The sequence below is a fragment of the Macrobrachium nipponense genome, chromosome 29 (assembly GCF_015104395.2).
Source record: "Macrobrachium nipponense isolate FS-2020 chromosome 29, ASM1510439v2, whole genome shotgun sequence".
NCBI classification, from domain to species: domain Eukaryota; kingdom Metazoa; phylum Arthropoda; class Malacostraca; order Decapoda; family Palaemonidae; genus Macrobrachium; species Macrobrachium nipponense.
The window spans coordinates 812,095-832,986 of NC_061092.1; the positions used below are offsets into that span (position 1 = coordinate 812,095).

At 44.5% G+C, this 20,892-nt stretch overlaps 1 protein-coding gene across 2 annotated transcripts in view; it reads right to left on the reverse strand.

Moving 5' to 3' along the window:
• Nucleotides 1–20,892, reverse strand: part of LOC135206034 (late secretory pathway protein AVL9 homolog) — a 188,632-nt gene that overhangs the window by 116,506 nt on the left and 51,234 nt on the right. For both annotated transcript variants that reach the window (XM_064237207.1, XM_064237208.1), the window contains exon 4: nt 16,659–16,858. In XM_064237207.1, coding sequence (XP_064093277.1) covers nt 16,659–16,858 — 200 coding nt within the window. The remainder of the gene's footprint in view (nt 1–16,658; nt 16,859–20,892) is intronic.

Sequence of the window (20,892 nt, forward strand, 5' to 3'; positions counted from 1 at the left end):
GCACTCATGCCTTCGGCACAGAGTACACAATAAATGGGGTACACTTGTTCGGTGGACCTAAAGGCCCCACAATGACAGCCCTCCACACCAGGGCATACTCTCCAGTTGGTTGGGGGGCAGGGGGACTTCTCAGTCTCATGGGCTTGCATGTTCCTTGACACGATGCAAACCACAAACACAATGAAAAAACAAAATTAGCAAGTACTTACGCAAGATGAATGCTACAAGTACTACAAGTCAGAGAAAAAGTGAATACAAGGTACTAGTCTTCGTATCGAAGGTGAGAAGGCTCACAACGATGGCGGGTGGAGAGGTGAACAACACGTCCTCATCCGATAGCGACCGAAAGCAAAGTGAATGTTTACCCTCCAGTTGGAAGCGACTCCCGTCCATCGGTCAAGCAGTTAGTACCGAACTACCTTGTTAGAAAGCTTACGACCGGTCCAGCTGGCGCTGCAAGTATTTTCGCCTATGTAAAGGACCGAGGGTTTGTATTACGTGTCGGAACAAAAACTTTTTCCTTACGTCTGCGCACGGTAACTCGGCCAAAAATCTCAGAAATTCTTCCGTCACTTTGTCGTAATGTTTACACCGTTTTATATTAGACGTTACATAAAGCTTTATATATGAAAATGTGCGCAATTTCATATGGAATACAACAAACAATAACTCATGGTTGTAGCTTTTATCAGTTTTAAAATATCTTCATATAAATCAAGATGTGCCAAAATTTCAACCTTCAGTCAACTTTGACTCGACCAAAATAGTCAAAAAACGCAATTGTAAGCTAAAACTCTTATATTCTAGTAAAATTCAATCATTTACCTTCATTTTGCAACAAACGGGAAGTCTCTAGCACAATATTTTGATTTATAGTGAATTTTTGAAAAAAACTTTTTCCTTACCTCCACACGCGGTAACTCTGGTGAAAAACTCAGAATTTCTTTAGCCACCTTGTTGTAATTTTTGCAACGTTTTCTAGTAGGCGTTACATAAAGTGTTATACATGAAAATGTGTGCAATTTCATGTAAAATACAACAAAAAATAACTTATGGTAGTAGCTTTTATCAGTTTTGAAATATTTTCATATAAATCACGATGTGTCAAAATTTAAACCTACGGTCAAATTTGACTTGACTGAAATGGTAGAAAAATGCAATTGTAAGCTAAAACTCTTACATTCTAGTAACATTCAATCATTTACCTTCATTTCACAAAAAACGGGAAGTCTTTAGCACAATATTTCGATTTATGGTGAATTTTTGAAAAAAACTTTTTCCCTACCCCCACGCACGGTAACTGCTGAAAATCTCAGAATTTCTTTAGTCACCTTGTCGTAATTTTCGCACTGTTTTCTATTGGGCATTACATAAAGTGTTATGCATGAAAATGTGTGCAATTTCATGTAGACCACAACAAAAAATAACTCATGGTTGTAGCTTTTATCAGTTTTGAAATATTTTCATATAAATCACAATAAATATGTTATTTTCATGATAAAATAAATTTTTGAACATACTCACCTGGTAGTTATATATATAGCTTACGTCCCCGACGTCACGGCAGAATTTCAAAACTCGCGGCAATCACCGATTGGGTAGTCAGGTGCACCACCTGTACGCCCTCTACCCAGGTACGTAGAACCATTCCAACTATTCCTCAGATCTTCCATGCCCATAGTCTCTAGAGGGGAGGAGGGTGGGAATTTAATTATATATAACTACCAGGTGAGTATGTTCAAAAATGATATTGTTATGTTACAATAAAGTTTCATACATACTTACCTGGCAGATATATACATAGCTAAGACTCCGTCGTCCCCGACAGAAATTCAAATTTCGCGCCACTCGCTACAGGTAGGTCAGGTGATCTACCGGCCTGCCCTGGGCGGCAGGACTAGGAACCATCCCCGTTTTCTATCATATTTTCTCTCTTCCACCTGTCTCCTGCGGGGAGGCTGGGTGGGCCTTTAATTGTATATATCTGCCAGGTAAGTATGTATGAAACTTTATTGTAACATAACAATATCATTTTCATACAATCAACTTACCTGTCAGATATATACATAGCTGATTGGCACCCTTCGGTGGAGGGTAAGAGACAGCTTCTATATGGAATAGACAGGTAAACAACATATGTTGTAGGTATAAATAAAACCTTGGTTCCTACCTGATAGGTGGTAGACTTCGTGGGTGTTTGCCCAGTAGTCTGCATCACCTCAAGAAACTTTAGCGAGATATATGATCTATGGCCAAGAGTTCTTGTGGGTCTGCCGATGGGGTCTTATCCGCTTACTCGGCAGAGCCTAAAAGGACTTTGTCAATGGGTGCTGATCCACTTATATGACAATACACCTTATGAAGGAGCACACAACCCAATCCGACCACCTGATCCTAACCATATGTTAGAACTAAGGATTGTTCCGAGTTATCCCCGAACTCGTCACAACAACTGTAACTCAAAACCACTACGCACACATACATAATTTTCAAAAAAAAAATTATACTCATCTAATTGGATATGACAAGATTCTCTTACTGAACAACATAGACGGCCGCCTGTGCTAAACCAAGTCCTCCATTGTTCGAAGAGACTCCAGATCATATCCAAAAAGAAGAAAAGTATATACATTTAAGGATTGGTGTCGGCTCCCGTACCCAGAATCGTATCCGCCGATACGAAGGGACCTAGAGAAAAACACTTCTCATATGTCACACGAACGTCTTTCAAGTAATGAGATGCAAAATATGAGTTGCATCTCCAAAATGTTCGTATCAATGATGTGTTTAAGGCGACATATTCTTATGAAACGAGAGAGACGTCGCTACAGCTCTCACTTCATGAGCTTTTACTCTCAACAGTTGTAACTGTTCGTCAGGACAGACCTTATGAGCGTCTGTAATGACGTTTCTTACAAAGAATGCCAGCGCATTCTTGGACATCAGTTCTTGTGGGGTCTTTTACCGCGCACCAAAGACCTTGTCTAGAGCCTCCCATCTGATGCTTTCTCTGAAGGTAGAACTTCAGAGCTCTAACAGGGCATAGAGACCTCTCTGCTTCTCTGCCTACGAGACTCGACATGCCTTTGACTTCGAATGACTTAGGCCAGGGATTCGTGGGATTCTCGTTTTTCGCTAAAACAGGGTCTTAAACGAGCAAATAGCTGAGTCTCCCTTGAATCCTACTTTATCCTGCAGAGCATGTAATTCACTAATTCTCTTTGCCGTAGCTAAAGATAATAGGAATAGGCATTTTCTGGTGATGTCTCTAAACGATGCCAGATGAGGAGGTCGAATCGTTTCCACGGGGGGGGATGACAGAAACTTGAGGACTACGTCTAAGTTCCAGTTCGGAGGTACTGGTTCCTTAGACTTTGAAGTCTCAAAAGACCTTATGAGATCGTGGAGATCTTTATTATCTGCCAGATCCAATCCTCTATTTCTGAATACAGCCGAGAGCATACTTCTGTATCCCTTTATTGTGGATACGGCTAGATGAGATTTTTCTCTCAGGAATAGCAGGAAATCAGCAATTTCCGCTATAGAGGTAGTGGAGGAGGACAACTTCTTGGATCTACATCACCTTCTAAATACCTCCCACTTCGATTGGTATACTTTCGTAGTGGAGGTTCTGCGTGCTCTCGCGATCGCGCTTGCCACTTCGCGAGAAAAAGCCTCTCGCTCTGACAAGTCTTTCGATAGTCGAAAGGCAGTCAGAGCGAGAGCGGGGAGGTTTTGATGGTACCTCTTGAAGTGTGGTTGTCTGAGAAGATCCGTCCTTCTTGGTAGGGATCTTGGGAAAGTCTACGATCCACTCTACCACCTCCGTGACCAATCCTGGGCCGGCCAAAAGGGGGCTATTAACGTCATCCTCGTCTCCTTTGACGCCACAAACTTTTTCATTACTAATCCCAGGATTTTGAATGGGGGAAAAGCATATACGTCTACTCGAGACCAATTTAGCTGGAAGGCGTCTACCATAAGTGCTCTTGGATCTTCCACGACCGAGCAAAAGACTGGCAGCCTTTTGGAAATGAATGTTGCGAAGAGATCCACATGAGGAGTCCCCCACAGAGACCAGAGATCGAGACACACTTCCTCGTGTAGGGTCCACTCTGTATGAAGGACCTGGTTCCTCCTGCTGAGTCTGTCCGCCCTCACATTCTTTACTCCCTGTACGAACCTTGTCAGCAGGGAGATGTTCCTCTGTGGGACGTCCAAAGCAATAGGTCTCTCGTCAGTTCGTAAAGGAACGAGGAGTGAGTCCCCCCCTGTTTCCGAATGTAGGCAAGTGCGGTGGTGTTGTCCACGTTTACTTGCACTACTTTGTTCGACACCAGAGGTTCTAGACTCTTCAAAGCCAGATGCACGGCAAAGAGCTCTTTGCTGTTTATGTGCCAAGTCACCTGTGCTGGTTCCCAGGTGCCTGACACCTCTTCTGAGCCTAATGTCGCTCCCCAACCTTTCTCCGATGCGTCGGAGTACAACACTAGGTCTGGGTTCTGTGTTTTTAGAGAGATCCCTTTGTTCTCTTGCAGAGGGGGCAACCACCACTCCAGGTGCGATTTTATCTCCACTGGAATGGGAAAAACGTCCGAAAGCTGTCCGGTTTTCCAGCTCCAAGACTTCTTGAGGAAGAATTGAAGCGGACGTAAATGCAGTCTTCCTAGTGGGAAGAACTGTTCTAGCGAGGAAAGGGTCCCTAGAAGGCTCTCAACCATTCCCTCGCCGACGTATGTTCCTTCCCTAAGAAGAGAGACTATCCGCAAACCCCTTTTGCGATTCTCTCTTGCGAAGGAAATACTCGAAAACCCCGAGAATCCATCCGAATCCCCAGATAGACTAGGTCCTGTCTGGGGATCAGCTGAGACTTCTCGAGGTTCACGAGCAATCCCAACGCTTGATCAAATCTAGCGTTAACTTTAGGTCCTCCAAGCACTGTCTCTCTGATCTGGCCCTGATGAGCCAGTCGTCCAGATACAGAGAGGATATTTACTCCTTTGAGGTGAAGAAACCTTGGCCACATTCTTCATCAGGTTTGTGAAGACCTGAGGAGCTGTGGACAGGCCGAAACACAAGGCTCTGAACTGAAAGATCCTTCCCCCCCGTCATGAAACGGAGGTACTTCTTCGATGAAGGGTGGATCGGGACGTGAAAGTAGGCGTCCTGGAGATCTAGAGACACCATCCAATCTCCTTGTCGTAATGACGCTAGGACTGAAGCAGAAGTCTCCATGGAGAACTTCTCCTTCTGAACAAATTTGTTCAGAGAGCTGACGTCCAGTACTGGTCTCCAGCCTCCCGAGGCTTTCGCCACCAGAAAAAGGCGATTGTAAAACCCCGGGGAGTTTTGATCCAGTACTAGTTCTATCGCTCTCTTGTCCCACATTTGTTCCACCATCGATCGAAGAGTATCCCTCAGCACAGGATCCTTGTACTTGGCTGATAGTTCCCTTGGTATTGACGTTAGGGGAGGAGTGTTCAGGAAAGGGATACGATATCCCTTCCTTATGATAGCCAATGAAGACGCGTCTGCGTTTATCAGTGTCCAGGCTTCCACAAATCCCAGGAGCCTGCACCTACTGGTGCTTGGAGAGAGAAGCTTCATTTTTCCCTTTTTAAAGGGACGAAAGGCAGACCTACCCTCTTCTCTGGAGCCTTCCTTCTTGCGGGAGGTCTGGAGGTCGGACCACCTCGAAAGGGCTGAACAGATGTACTAGGTCCTTTCTTGTCCGAAGCAGAAACAGGTTTCTTCTTTCTTGCTGACTGCGTCAGAAGATCCTGAGTCGCCTTCTCAGTTAAAGAATGCTCAATGTCCTTCACTAACTGAGAAGGGAACAAAAAGTCGTATTAGATGGCGAATACAGTAGAGCTGCCCTCTGAGCGTGTGAGACTGCCTTGGTTAAGAAGGCGCCATATACAGTCCTTTTCTTTAGAAGACCTGCTCCAAATAATGAGGAGATTTCAAAAGATCCATCCTGTACCGCTTTGTCAATACAAGACAATATGCATAACAGGGCTTCAGGTTCGATTCCTTCCGAATCATGGGCTTTCTTGGACATCACCCCAAGGGACCAATCTAAGAAGTTGAAGACTTCCAATACATGAAAGAGTCCCTTGAGGAGATGGTCCAGTTCAGAAATTCCCCACGTAATTCGTGCCGAATTGAGACCTTGTCGACGTGAAGCGTCAACTAAGGTCGAAAAATCTGCTTCCGATGTAGAAGGGAGAGCAATACCCATATTCTCTCCCGTCTGATACCAAATGCCTCTTTTCCCAGCTAATCTTGCTGGAGGCATACAGAAGACTGTTCTCACTAAGTCTTTCTTAGACTTCATCCATGAGTCTAAGGATTGTAAGGCCCTCTTCATCGAAATGGTGGGCTTCATTTTGAGAAAAGACGAAGGCTTCTTCGTCTTAGCACTGGAAAAGAGAGAGCGCGGAGAAGGAGGAGTGGCAGGAGTCAACTCGTCTCCATACTCCTCAAGAAGCAAGGTAGTCAAAACCTTATAGTTCGACAGTCCTTCTCTTCCCTGATATTCATCATCATCCGAGTTTTCTTCCAACTCGGGATCTACACGAGTCTCCGCTCTCCTTTCCGTACGTTCCTCTTCTGGAGGAGACAAACTCCTAATAGGAGAGGGGCTAAGGGAATGAAAATCTTTCCTCTTTCCCGCTTTAATAGTTTTGGAAGGCGCCACAAGCTCAGGCTTCTCTTGAAAATTAGAAGACGCTTCCCGCTTGTATGACGCTTCCCGTTCGCCAAGCGTCCTGGCTGACGTCTCTCGCTCACTTGTCTGCTGACCGTCCTTGATGACGCTTCGCGCCTGGAAAGACTCCGCTCTCCAAAGGCGTCCTACTTGGCGTCACAATATTGGTCGGAGCGTCACGTCTATGATCCGATTTCAATGACGCTTCACGTCTAAAAGACGTCTTACGTCTCTCTGGTGTTACGAAACTTTCGTAAGCCACCGTTCTCGTTCTCGAACTCGAAGCTTCTGTAAGACGTTTAGCAGCTTCACGTCTGCATGACGCTTCTCGTTGAGCAGGTGAGAGAGGACGAGACTTCTTAATTGGAAGCGTCACGTCCTTCCGACGAGGCGCTAAAACTCTCAACTAGAGAGGACAGTTGCTCTTGAACTGCCATAATTATCCTCCTTACGCTTGTTCTCCCACGTCCACTGCATGACGCCTTCGTCATCACTCGGGGGAGAAGAAGGAAAGGGTACTTCTGCGTACACGTCAGGTGATGCTGACGCCACCTTCGCTTTCTTAATAGAAGAAGGAGCGTCATCTGAGAAGCGCTCTGGGCTAGAATCTATTTCAGGTTCTTTCATATGACGCTTCAGCGGTCTCGACAAGTTCGACTCCTTCCACCCTCGTTTAGGTGAGGGAGAGGGAGAGGACGAGAAACACTCACGAAGGACGCTTTTTCTATAGCGCCCTTGAGCCGCCTGCCACGAAGCAGAGCTAGCTGAAGGGACGTCTGACCGTTGGGGATTCCCCACGACCTCCTTAAGGCTTTCGACTTTCCTTCTTCTCCTCTGGGCATGGGAGCTTGGAAGAGGTCTAGGCCTGGGAGCGTCGCAGGGACGATCAAACGCCCCCTCCACAACACTGGGAGAACTCACTTCACTGTAATGCTCACTTTCACTAGCCTTACCTTGGAAGTCAGCCATCTTGGACTTCATGTCTCTAATTGTAGCTTTCAGATTGGCGATTTCCGAGGCCGAATCCGAAAGAGCACTTTGAGAATGAGATACATAGGGAGAATCTACATCAGTAGGATTAGAATTATCCGTGAAAGGCTCAATAGGCCTTGAACTCACACCTTTCAGACGTCTAACCCTATCCCTCTCTAACTTCTTCAAATAAGAAGTCAAAGTCTTCCACTCTTCTGCATTTAATCCCTCGCATTCCTTACAAGTATTATTAGCAGAACACTGAAACCCCCTACATTTACGGCATACAGTGTGAGGATCAACCGAAGCTTTCGGTATCCTCACCCTGCAGCCTACATTCACACACATTCTCACACTCACATTTGAATCAGACATACTGAGAAAAATCCAAAAGAGTTATTCCAAAAACAGTCCACAGTAGCGAATGCCAAAACACGATCCAGATACGTCACCAAAAAGCCGAGAAACGATGATCAAAAGGATGAAATATGAATCTAAGTCAGGAGGTAATAGCAACAATGTTGATACCACCGGCGACAGAGAAAATATGATAGAAAACGGGGATGGTTCCTAGTCCTGCCGCCCAGGGCAGGCCGGTAGATCACCTGACCTACCTGTAGCGAGTGGCGCGAAATTTGAATTTCTGTCGGGGACGACGGAGTCTTAGCTATGTATATATCTGACAGGTAAGTTGATTGTATGAAAATTTATTTTATCATGAAAATAACATTTTCAAACATCTAACTCACCTGGTAGTTATATATATAGCTGATTGACACCTTTGGTGGAGGGTCAGAGACAGCTATCATCGTTGGAACTGACATAAGAGTTAATCAAAACAAACTTACGGGTTCGTACCTGTTAAGGAAGTTGACTTCAATGATATCCTGATTCATTATGTCTGCTTTCCTTATGAGATCCAGCGATCCTCTCAGGGGGCTGAAGACCTCTTGGAGACTGTCAACCGGTCAAACCTCTATGTGACTAGACTCCCTACAATACCCTTGTTCTGGGCGCTACCAAAGAACAAGTTGACCACCTGACTAGGGATCAATGATTGCGGAAGACTGCGTCCAGTCTCCACAAACAACCATAAAAAATTTCAATAGTCCCAAGGTAAGAACAGAGTATTGGTATATGTGGTTTTTCAAGGAGTAGTTCCTTCTCCTATTACTGAATGAGCTGCTACAAACGGACCCAGTGTGTAGCAGTCATCATACAAAGTCTGCACTTGAGTAAGATAGTGCGACGCAAATACCGACTTGCTTCTCTAGAAGGTTGCGTCCAGGATATTCTGAAGGGATCTATTTTGTTTAAAAGCTACCGAGGTTGCTACGGCCCTAACCTCGTGAGTTTTAACTTTTAGTAGCTTGAGATCCGCTTCATTAATTGCTGAATGTGCCTCCCTAATTAATTGTCTTATAAAAAAGGATAACGCATTCTTTGACATTTGCAGAGAGGGCTTTTTGACAGAGCACCAAAGCCCCTCTGAATTGCCACGTAATTTTTCCGTTCTTTCCAGGTAATGCCTCAAGGCCCTTACCGGACAAAGAACTCTTTCTGCTTCCTCACCTGTGAGATCCAACAGGTTTGGAATTTCGAACGATTTGGGCCAGGGCTGAGAAGGGCGTTCGTTCTTCGCCAGGAATCCTAGCTGCAGAGAGCAGATAGTCTTGCCCTGTCTGAAACCTACAGCTTTGCTAAAGGCCTGGATTTCACTGACTCTTTTTGCTGTTGCTAGACTTATCAAGAAGAGAGTTTTCATGGTGAGGTCCTTCAATGATGATTCCTGTAAAGGTTCAAACCTATCACTCATGAGAAACTTCAGAACTACATCCAAATTCCAAGCTGGTGAAGATTGTAGTTTTTCTTTAGTGGTCTCGAAGGATCTAAGAAGGTCTTGTAGATCCTTATCATCCAATAGATTCAGGTTCCTATGCCTGAAGACCGCTGCTAGCATGCTTCTATAACCCTTAATGGTAGAAGCTGAAAAGTTACGCCTCTTCTTAAGGTATAGCAGAAAATCTGCTATCCGAGTCACAGAGGTACTGGAAGAGGAAACGGAGTTGTCCCTGCACCATCCTCTAAAAGTCTCCCACTTGGATTGGTATACCATAATGGTGGAAGACCTCCTTGCTCTTGCAATGGCTCTAGCTGCCTCCTTCGAAAATCCTCTAGCTCTTGTGAGTTTTTCGATAGTCTGAAGGCAGTTAGTTGAAGAGCTTGGAGGTTTTAGTGATACCTTTCCAAGTGGGGCTGTTTGAGTAGATCTACTCTTAACGGAAGGCTTCTGGGGGTGTCCACCATCCATTCCAGTACCTCTGTGAACCACTCTCTTGTCGGCCAGAAGGGAACTACTAGAGTCATCCTGGTGCCTTCGTGAGACACGAACTTTTGCATCAGTTTGTGTACCACTTTGAATGGCGGAAGGCGTACACATGTAGATGATCCCAATTCATGAGGAACGCATCTATGTGGATTGCCTCGGGATCTGGGATTGTAGAGCAGTAAGTCCCCATCCTCTTCGTTTGTGCTGTGGCGAAGAGGTCTATGCATGGGCGACCCCAGGTTCGCCACAGGTTCTTGCAGACTTCCTGATGGAGAGTCCACTCTGTCGCCAAGACTTGATGTTTCCTGCTCAGGATGTCTGCCCTTACATTCTTCTCCCCTTGAATGAAGCGAGTTAATAATGTCACGCTTTTCTGTTTCGTCCAGAGAAGAAGCTCTCTTGACGTCTTGTAAAGGGACTCGGAGTGGGTTCCGCCTTGTTTGTTGATGTAGGCCAACGCCGTCGTGCTGTCGGAGTTGACCTGCACCACTTTGTTATGCACTGCACTTCTGAACTCCTTGAGAGCCAGAAAAACTGCAGTCAGTTCTTTCTGATTGATATGAAAATTTTCCTGTTCGTTGTTCCAGGAGCCCGAGACCTCCAGCTTTCCCAGTGTTGCTCCCCATCCCGAGTCCGAGGCGTCGGAAAACACTAGGTCTGGGTTCCTCTGTTTTAGGGAAAGGCCTTCCTGAAGCTTGACGGGGTCGTTCCACCACCGTTGACAGTCTTTCATGGAGTCCGAAACTGGAATACACTTTGCCTCTGGTGTCTTTCTCTTGTCCCAATGCCGATTGAGGTGGAATTGAAGAGGACGAAGGTTCAGTCTTCCTAAGGAGACAAACTGTTCCAGCGAGGAAAGGGTCCCCAGCAGACTCATCCATTCCCTCGTGGAGCACTTCTGTTTCCTTAGGAATTTTTGCAACTTTTCTAAGGCTTGTTTCGTTCTCAATTCGAACGGAAAAGCCCGAAAAACCTGACTCTGAATCCTCATACCCAGATACAAGATTTCTTGGGATGGGATCAGTTGAGATTTTTGACGGTTTATCAGAAGGCCTAGGTCCTTCGATAACCGAATCGTCTTGTGAAGATTCTCCAGACAGCAGTTGTAGGAGTGGGCTCTGAGAAGCCAGTCGTCCAGATACAGTGAGGCCCTGATACGATCTTTGTGTAGCATTCCTGCTACGTTGCTCATCAGCCGCGTGAATATTTGAGGGGCGGTGTTTAAGCCGAAGCAAAGAGCTAGAAATTGGTACGATTCTTCCTTGTAAACGAACTGAAGATACTTCCTGGAGTTCGGGTGGATAGGGACGTGAAAGTAAGCATCCTGAAGATCCAACGAAACCATCCAGTCGTCTTGTCTGACTGTGGCTAGAACTGATTTCGTTGTCTCCATCGTGAATTTTGTTTTCTTCACGAAAACGTTCAGGGCACTCACGTCCAGTATTGGTCTCCATCCCCCCGAATTCTTGGGAACCAGGAATAAGCGGTTGTAAAACCCTGGGGATTCCAGATTCCGAACTCTTTCTATTGCCTCCTTCTGAAGCAACATAGAAACCTCTTGTTGTATTGATTGGATCTTGGTTTCCTCTCTGTATCTCGCTGACAGATCGATCGGTCTTTCTGCTAAGGGGGGTTTTTTCAAGAAAGGGATTTTGTATCCCTCCTTGAGAAGATGAATCGACCAGGGATCTGCTCCTCCTTCCTCCCATGCTTGCCAGAAGTTGGAAAGTCTGGCTCCTACTGCTGTCTGATTGTTGTCAGACTTTGTTTCGCCCTTGTCTGAAGCCTCTTTTCTTAGAACCTCTTGACACCGATCTTGTGCTCCCTTTACTGAGGGATCTACCTCAAAAGGGCCGAGAAACTCGATGTAGAGGTTTAGATTCTTTAAGTTTCTGAGCACTGAAACTTGATGGTAAGACCTTCCTTGCTGCTTTTGTCATAAGATCTTTAGTTGCCTTTTGAGTTAAGACAGAAGAGACTTCCTTATCCAATTCTTGAGGGAAAAGATGAGTGGAAAGGGGGGCAAAGAGTAATTCCGCTTTCTGAATAGGTGTGACCCCATTCAAAAGAAAAGAACACAATTGAGCCCTTTTCTTCAAGATTCCCGCCGAGAAAAGAGCAGCAAGTTCGTTAGATCTGTCTCGAAGTGCTTTGTCTATACACGACATCAGATGAACTAGTTCTTCCGTGTCGGTAGATTTGGAGGCTTCTAATTTCTTCCCCAATGATCCCAGAGTCCAGTCTAGGAAATTAAACACCTCGAAGGCTCTAAAAATCCCTTTGAAGAGGTGGTCCATCTCAGAGGAAGACCAAAAAACCTTTGTCTTTCCCATGGCCATCCGGCGAGAAGCGTCGACAAGACTGGAGAAGTCCCCATGAGAAGAAGCAGGAACTCCCAGACCGAGAGCTTCTCCAGTATTGTACCAGATGCTAGATCTGGACGCTAATCTGGCCGGAGGAAATGAGAAAACTGCCTTTCCTTGATCTCTCTTCGTGTCCATCCATTCCTTCATGATCTTTAATGCTCTCTTCGAAGAACGTGACAACACCATCTTTGTGAACTCGGACTTTATAGATGTCTTCCCTAGAGTGAACTCTGAAGGTGGGGAACGAGGGGCAGCTGGAAAAAAGTGTTCCGGAAAAAGTTCCAAGAAAACTTTCATTGTTCTTTTCAAGTCCGACGAAGGCTGTAAGTCCATTTGGTTTTCATCGTTGGACACGTCTTCTAAAGGACCAAAAGGAGAAGGGGGAGAGTCATCCCTCCCCTCTTCCGATCGACCCATAACCGCGTCGCTATGTCATGTTTCGTCGGTGTTTTCAAAGAAAATTCTTGTCGCCTGCAAGAGTCCTGGCGTCGAGAATCATGACGCTCGGCCTCCTGGAGTCGAGCTTCTTGACATTCGGCGTCATGTTTATCCAGTATTCGACGTTCAGCATCTTGGCGTGCAGCCTCTTGATGTTTGGCATCCTGGTGTCCAGCTTCTTGACGCTCGGCGTCCTGGCGTCCAGCCTTTCGATGCTCGGTGTCCTGTCGTCCAGCTTCTTGATGGTTGGAGTCTTGGTGTCCAGCATCTTGACGCCTGGCGTCCTGGCGTCCAGCCTCTCGACGCTCGGCGTCCAGCCTTTAGACGTACGGAGTCCTGGCGTCCAGCAACGCTTGGCATCCTGGTGTCAACTTCTGGCGTCCTGGCGTCCAGGACCTTGACGCTCTGCGTCATATTGATGAGAGTATTGACGTCTGTTGTCTTCCTGGCGTCCAGTTTTAAGAGGCATGATGTCCTGGCGTCCAGCCTTTCGTCCAAGTTTATGATGAACGCTTTGCTTGGCGTCCTCTTTGTTTGTAGTAGGCTGATAAGCCTGCATAAAAGAAGAGAGCTTTTGCTGCACATCTTGCAGTAAGGAATACTGCAGAGCTTCTTGCTGCTGGGGACAAACTGGGGAAGCCGCAAATTCAATCTCTCTCTCTTCATCATGTTCGGCGAAAGACGAACGTCCTGAAGACGAACGCAAATCCGCAGGAGGAGCTGGAGCATGAACTGAAGACATCCACTCATCCGATACTTCCTGTCCTCCTACCAAAGACGACGGCTGCCTGTGTGACATCTTACGTCTTAGCTTGGTAGGGGAGCTAGCATTAGAGTCGAAATGGAAGCGATCAGGAGTCACAGCACGCACCGAAAGCCTCTCTCCTTCCGATACTTCCTTTCCTCCTACCAAAGACGACGGCCGCCTGTGTGACATCTTGCGTCTTAGTTTGGTAGGAGAGCAAGCATCGGAGTCAAAAGAGAAACGTTCCGGAGTTGCTGCCGGCACCAAAGGCCTCCCCCGCTCCGATATTTCCTTGCCTCCTACCAAAGACGACGGCCGCCTGTGCGACATCTTGCGTCTTGGCTTGGTAGGAGAGCAAATATCGGAGCTGAAAGGGAAGCGCTCTGGGCTGCTCCAATGACTACATCCTGGCAGTTCTTGACGCTCGGCGTCCTGTTCTACTGGATGTTGTCTTTTCATGGGTCTCGATTTTGAAGTCTGACGCCAGCCCCGTCTGGGTACTGCGTCGTCAGATGACGAAGAAAACACTTTAACCTCGCCTTTCCAATGGCGAGGGTGAGCGTCCTGGGGTTCGTCTACAGGTACGCTCGAGGGGACGGCCGCTCGGGAGCTAAAACCTCTCGCCTCCCTTCGTCGGTCGACATTCCTTCTCACAGGGGTTGGTGAGCTTGGAAGAGGTCTAGGACTAGGAGCACGACAGGTCCGAGCGGGCGCACCCTCCACTACACTTGCACTTTTTAAATCACTAGCCACTTTCATATCTCTCACATCAGCCCACAATTTCTCCCTATCCTCTGCAAGGGATTCTACCCATTGTCCAAGGGCTTGAATGGCTGTCATCATGTCCTTCAATGTTGGACTCTTACCTGCTTCCGTATTTGGATCTGGTACTGCTACTACATGCGAAGGATCAAAAGGTACATTGATAGATAGAGAACTGTCTATCCCTTGACTATCCTTGGATGAGCGAGACATAGCACTCTTCGCTCTCCTTATTCTATCCTTCTCTAATTTCCGCACATAGCGGTAATAATCAATCCATTCAGTTTCAGGCAAGTCCACACATTCATTACACCTATCACCCAACTCACAAACTTTACCTTTACATTTGGTACAAATAGAATGAGGATCTATAGAAGATTTAGCAAGCCGAGTCTTGCAACTTTTCACACACATTCTCACACTCAATGCAGAGTCAGTCATGTTGGGAATTATCAAAAGAGAGATAAAAAAAAGCAAGGGTCAAAACCAACAATATCCAAATAAGTCAAGAAAAATCCAAATCCAAAATCCAAATCAAGCAAAAGCCAAAGCCAAAGTGTACTTCACCAAAAACAACTGCAAAAAAAAAACGGGCTAAGCGAGCGAAGTTCCAACGATGTCACCATAGCGGCGGCAGGGAAGATCTAAGGAATAGTTGGAATGGTTCTACATACCTGGGTAGAGGGTGCACAGGTGGTGCACCTGACTACCCAATCGGTGATTGCCGCGAGTTTTGAAATTCTGCCGTGACGTCGGGGACGTAAGCTATATATATAACTACCAGGTGAGTTAGATGTTTGAAAATAAAAAATTCGACCTTCGGTCAACTTTAACTCGACTGAAATGGTCGAAAACAGCAATTGTAAGCTAAAACACTTACAGTCTAGTAATATTCAATCAATTACCTTCATTTTGCAACAAACGGGAAGTCTCTAGCACAATATTTAGTTCTTTGGAGAATCTTTGAAAAACTTAGTTTTTACGTCCACACGTTACAAATTCATGCATCATTTTGTAATATTTTCTCTGTGTTGCTTTGATCGTTTTACAATTTGTTATATACCAAAATCATTGCAATTTAGTGTACAATACAACGAAAAAATAATTAACCCATTAGCTTTAACCATTTTGCTCACAGCACGATTTATATACAATTATATATGAATTATTTTCGCGCTGTTATATATTCCATACAGGCAGTCCCCGGGTTACGATGGCGGTTCCATTCTTGAGACGCGTTGTAACCCAAAAATCGCCGTAAGCCGAAACATCATGAAAAATCTTAAGAAAACCTTACTTTTAATGCTTTGAGTGCATTGAAAACTATGTAAACTGCATTCTTATTGAATTTTTCATCAAAAAAACCTTCAAATATTTATTATTTTGCATTTTTGGTGTCATATTTCTTCTGCCAGATGAGCATTGTAGGTGTCGTAACCCTGGAAATAATTTCTGATGAATATAATTGAAAAGCACCCTAACCTCAGAACGTCGTGAGCCGAACCCATCGTAACATGGGGACTGCCTTATTTATATATGATGATATTTTTTTTCATTTCTGATGGTTGCATACTAAACTTCAGGCAATGACAAAAAAAGGAGCCAAAAATGAACTCTTAATCTTAAAAACTAAGCATGCTGTGATTTTTTGAAAAGAACTTTTTTTCTGCTTCGGCGCTAACTCCTGAACGCTGCCGGCATACGACAGACACTTTGGTAAATAGAGGCTTGGCGTTTAAGGGTTAAGAAAACAAAGACTAAAGACACACTGTAAAAGCCACTGTATAGTAAGTAGTAAGGACTATTTCTTTCTATATAACATTTACATCAAATTTATGCTTACAGTAACTTTGCCTCCAGTTGTTGGTGAAGTTTTTCACGATTAAAATTTTAGTCAACATATATCAGGCATAGTAAATAGCAGAGCCTGATACAGAACAAATAACAACAAACATTTATGGATACTTCAAAAATAAAACTATGTGAAGGCCAACCCAACAAATTTATGCTCAGTTATAAGTTCAACCCCAGTTCTTGAGAGATTTTTTTCATGCTGAAAATGGCAACTTATACTATGGCATAAACAGCAAATTCTAAAATCAGATGCAGGTAGAATAATGACATACATTTAGGGATGCTTAAAACAAAATCCCCTCTGCTGGCTAACCTCAGCAACGATGAATGAATGAAAAACAACACACGACACTATCCAAAACTGAAAAAGTACATTTTTGACAAACAATGATGCTGTGTACAGCCAAACACTTTAGAGGGCAAGAATATAATACAATCAATTACAAAAGGGCAAAGTACAAGACCTATCACTGTTGTACTAACCTTTGTGAAAATTTCTAAAGGTAAACCACAGTCCGATGGCATGAGAGCTGCAAATTTTTCTGGTAGTGACTGAAGTGGAATTTGAGGTGTGTCAGGCAATGACTGGAGAGGGTCCTCACTCAAAGAATTTCCTGTTGTTGGAGAGACAGGAACATCATCTCCAGGCTCACTTGGGGATGGATTTGGCGTTGCTGTTGAGGCTGGAACATTACAAGTAATCACATTTCAATTAGTTAACAGAAATAGACTTTCATCTATTTGAAACATATCCACATTACACTGATGTCACATTTAAAGAAAATTAATTGAATACCAAGCTATACAATTTTTAGAGAATTAATTTTATGCAAACACTTGAATTCACTCAAAGAGGCTGCAGTACAGTACTATAGCAATAGTATTTACATAAGGAAGAAAAAACACAGTAGTATACGTGTACACCCACTTCAACCCATAAAAAGTCTTGTTATCCTCTCACTTTTTATTCATATCACTGGTCTATAAAAGATATTTAAAAAATAAAAAATATTTCAATTTTTGTCACTGAAAAATCTGACAAAATTCAGTACTTTCCTATACAAAAATGAAGTTTTCATAATAAAATCACAATTTTTGAAAGAATTGTATTTTTCCTAACTATACCAACCTTACGTCCTTTACATAAGGAATTGCGTACTTTCAGGGTAGCTGGAATTGCTGCCGTTGAATTCTTGAACAAGGTGGTTAGGCAGTAACTACCACGTGGCAGGCGGGTAGGCCAGCCTGCTCGGATGTAAACACACAACTTAGCCTTTCGGCCCAGGTTCAGATTGAAGGGTGGCATGAGGTGGGCATATATGTAAAGGACCTCAGGTATGTATAGTTAGGAAAAATACAATTTATTAAAAAAAATTGTGATTTGTTCTTACACAATATACAAACCCTTGGTCCTTTACATAAGGAAGACTCACTGATTAGTTTGAGGAATATGAGTTGTGGCGGAATCACAAGCTGAAAAACAAGCTGGGAAAATCCCCCCCACATTAACCTAAACGATCCACCTGCCAAAATCCACCCTCAGTCACACTTTCTTCTTTACACAACAAATACACGCAGGACAATTGACCTACACCTATACAAAAACAAAACAAAAACAAAAACAACACAAAACACACGTACTTACCAACACTCCAGATACTTCGGGCTATCCTGCTGGTTGAGGTCACAGAAATACCAACAACAACACAAAAAATCACATATAACAACAAAACACAACAAAAGACCACTGCACAAACAACACAACAGCACAGGCACAACAACTCTAAGCAAAAAAAAAAAAAAAAACTAACTTAACAGCAACTATACAACAAAACAAAACACAAAAAACAACTAATTTCCAATCCTTCAAATAACTGCATCCGACACCACTAACTCTCACCAGCTCTCACCAAAGACTGACTTAAGACTGACCGAAAACTCTCACACAGACGTCAAATGGAACTTCATAACTCCTCCATAGAGTGAGCCTCTAGAACTGACTGGAGTTCTACACACCTAGGCTACTCCTCCTGGTCGTAGGAGCAAGGAGGAGTGCCCTGCCTCTGACAACTTGATCGGAGTATAGGAGCTACATGATCAAGAGTCAGACATCTGGGCCTTTTCGAAATGAGTGAGGAATCGAAACTCATCCTAAAATGGGCTGTGAAGAATATTAGTCGGAGGCATTAATGCAAAGTTCTGGGAAGGGTTTGCATTATTGCCAGTCTCCTTCCTCCCCTTGCTAGTGGAAGGAGTGGGATTGCTTCTATGATTCTGATAAGAAACATAGAAAGGAAGCGCTATGTGTAAGCTTACCGCATCAATCACCCGACCAGCCAGAGTAAGTTCGAGTCCTATCCTCAACCTGAAGGAAGAGGAGTGGAAGGATGAGGTGGGGAAGGTGGAGAGGCCAGTCACTCTCGCTTCCTTCTTACCTCTAGAACTGCACACCATAAGCGAGATGCAACTTGTCCTCTTGAAGGAGCCGGGTAAGCAAACACAACCTGCAAACATCCACCACCGGTCCAAGGAAATGAGGTTCCAAGGACCTGTGGGCAGGCCCAAAGGAAAAAATAAATATGGTCACAATGAGACCTTATCTATCTTCTTGTCCGACATATTCTTCGGAGTGATGAAATGTACCCATCCACTGGACTATCCAACTGCAGAGAAGTCTCTCGCGGTCTCGTAACACTCGGAGAAAGACGTGTCATTGGATACTTCTGCAATGGCAGTCCGCAGTGGATAAAGACAACGACACTCCATGGTGGGTGGTGGGTGTTGATCCTTTATGGGTACAGCAACACGCCAATAGGACAAAGTAATGACTGATTTGGATCAACCAATACCAAGTCCACAGTGTAGCTCATGACGGTCTCAGACTCTTCAACAGCTGCTGACTGACTGAGCTCAGTGTGAGCCGTCATGCATCCGGATGTAGTCACATGACACACCTTTTGAAGGGTTATGCCGAGAAACCATACAAATTGTCTATCTTGTTCACCACTGATGTTGGGAGATGAGATGATGATTCTCTCAAGGCATGCACCCATCAGACAATAGTAAATTGCCTTCTAGAGACTGAGGTCCCTGATGGCAAGACAGAAGTTCTCATAGTAGTTGAATCTCAACTAAGGAGAAACAATACTATATGCTAGTGAAAGACTAAGGTGAATGTGGACCTATGTCTTCACAGTTGAATCGAGAGAAGTAAACTTTCAAGATTCTGAACGTAGAAAAAGTCCTGTCGATGACACCAACCAGTGAAGACGGCTTTAATCCCTGTTGTTTTACAGAGGACTGAAAACGCTAAACCGCTATTTCATTGCTGTTCGGTGAGAAGTCGGAGTTTACAATGAAAGCGGAGCATCTTTCAGTAATGAAAACACAGGGAATGTATTGCCTGAAGAACCGCTTCTCATGGGCTGGATCAGTGAGGACATTTCTATTTATACTTTGGAAGCAGAGCTGGCAGGGCGGAAACAGGTGAAGTCTTTCATTATTCATCTATAATTCGGGGTGAACAAAGAATAATTGCACACCTACGAATTACAAGATGTATTTTAGAAGACAAACTCAGATTGTCTGAAGAAATCATTCTGCGTCATCGCAACGGCAGGTGCGATGAAGCAGAAGACTAGGCTACAGACTTCTGTTACTGTGAGGTAAACAGAAAGATGATAATGAGTCTAGTGAGTATCTCTGTCTGAAAATTCTCGCAACGGAAAAAAGGCGATGCAGGAGAGACGGTCATACACGTATGCAAGAATTCCAGCCAACCAGAGACCTGAGTCTGTGATTGCCGGGCAGAAATTTGAATTGGTAGTCAATCATCGCAGAGTAGGAGAGAGAATACCCGACCGAACTATCTCGGAGAGCTACCTGTACTGGCTGAGGCAAGCAGGCTGGCAGTGCCGTACACCGCTAGCTCTTGCTAACTTGTCATCCTGAGTTGCCAGGTAATCCATTCCATGAAGGAATGCGTTTGGCTAGAACCATCGAGCGCAAGAAAAATACGCTTCAGCATTTGCATCTTAACCGAAATAGGAGGGAAGAAAACCCTCCTTTTCGGTGAATGCAAACGCTGTGGTGTCGTTGTAAACAATACCACTAGTATCTCAAAATCAAAACCGGTAACTCTTGGGAGGTCTGCAAGGCGAGTTGTAGGTCAATTAAGAGAAGATACTATTGGTCTCGATCGCATACCCGTAGAGTTAACTACAGTTATGTGCCTACTACTCGGACAATTCAACTGATAACAGAAGCATGTCACAAGAGAAATATACGTATTATATTTGTAGGTTCCTGTACATCGACCTCCAGCCTAAATTCTCTTCCATTCAAGGAACAAGAATAAGGACTGGAAGCAGACCTCCTTCATTCTCTAATGAAAAGAACAAAGGTGAAGTTTTCCCAAAGGAAGACTTCTACGGCGATAACAGGATACCGAAGACAACTAGTTCAAGCCGAACTGGATGTTCCCAAAACAGTAGCACTGGAGAGGCATTCAAACTCTCGGTGCTATCCATCCTGAACAGATTGACGTATGTTTGGTAAGATCCTAGGATTGAACCAAAAACATAGTCTCTCAGGTTCGAATTCCGAGGAGAAAACTCCACCGAATTCATCCTATTTCCTTGTTTCATTCTGGCATAACCAAGAAGTAGAGGGAAAAAAAGAGAGGAGGATTGACTGTTACTGCCCGTTCTTCTCTATC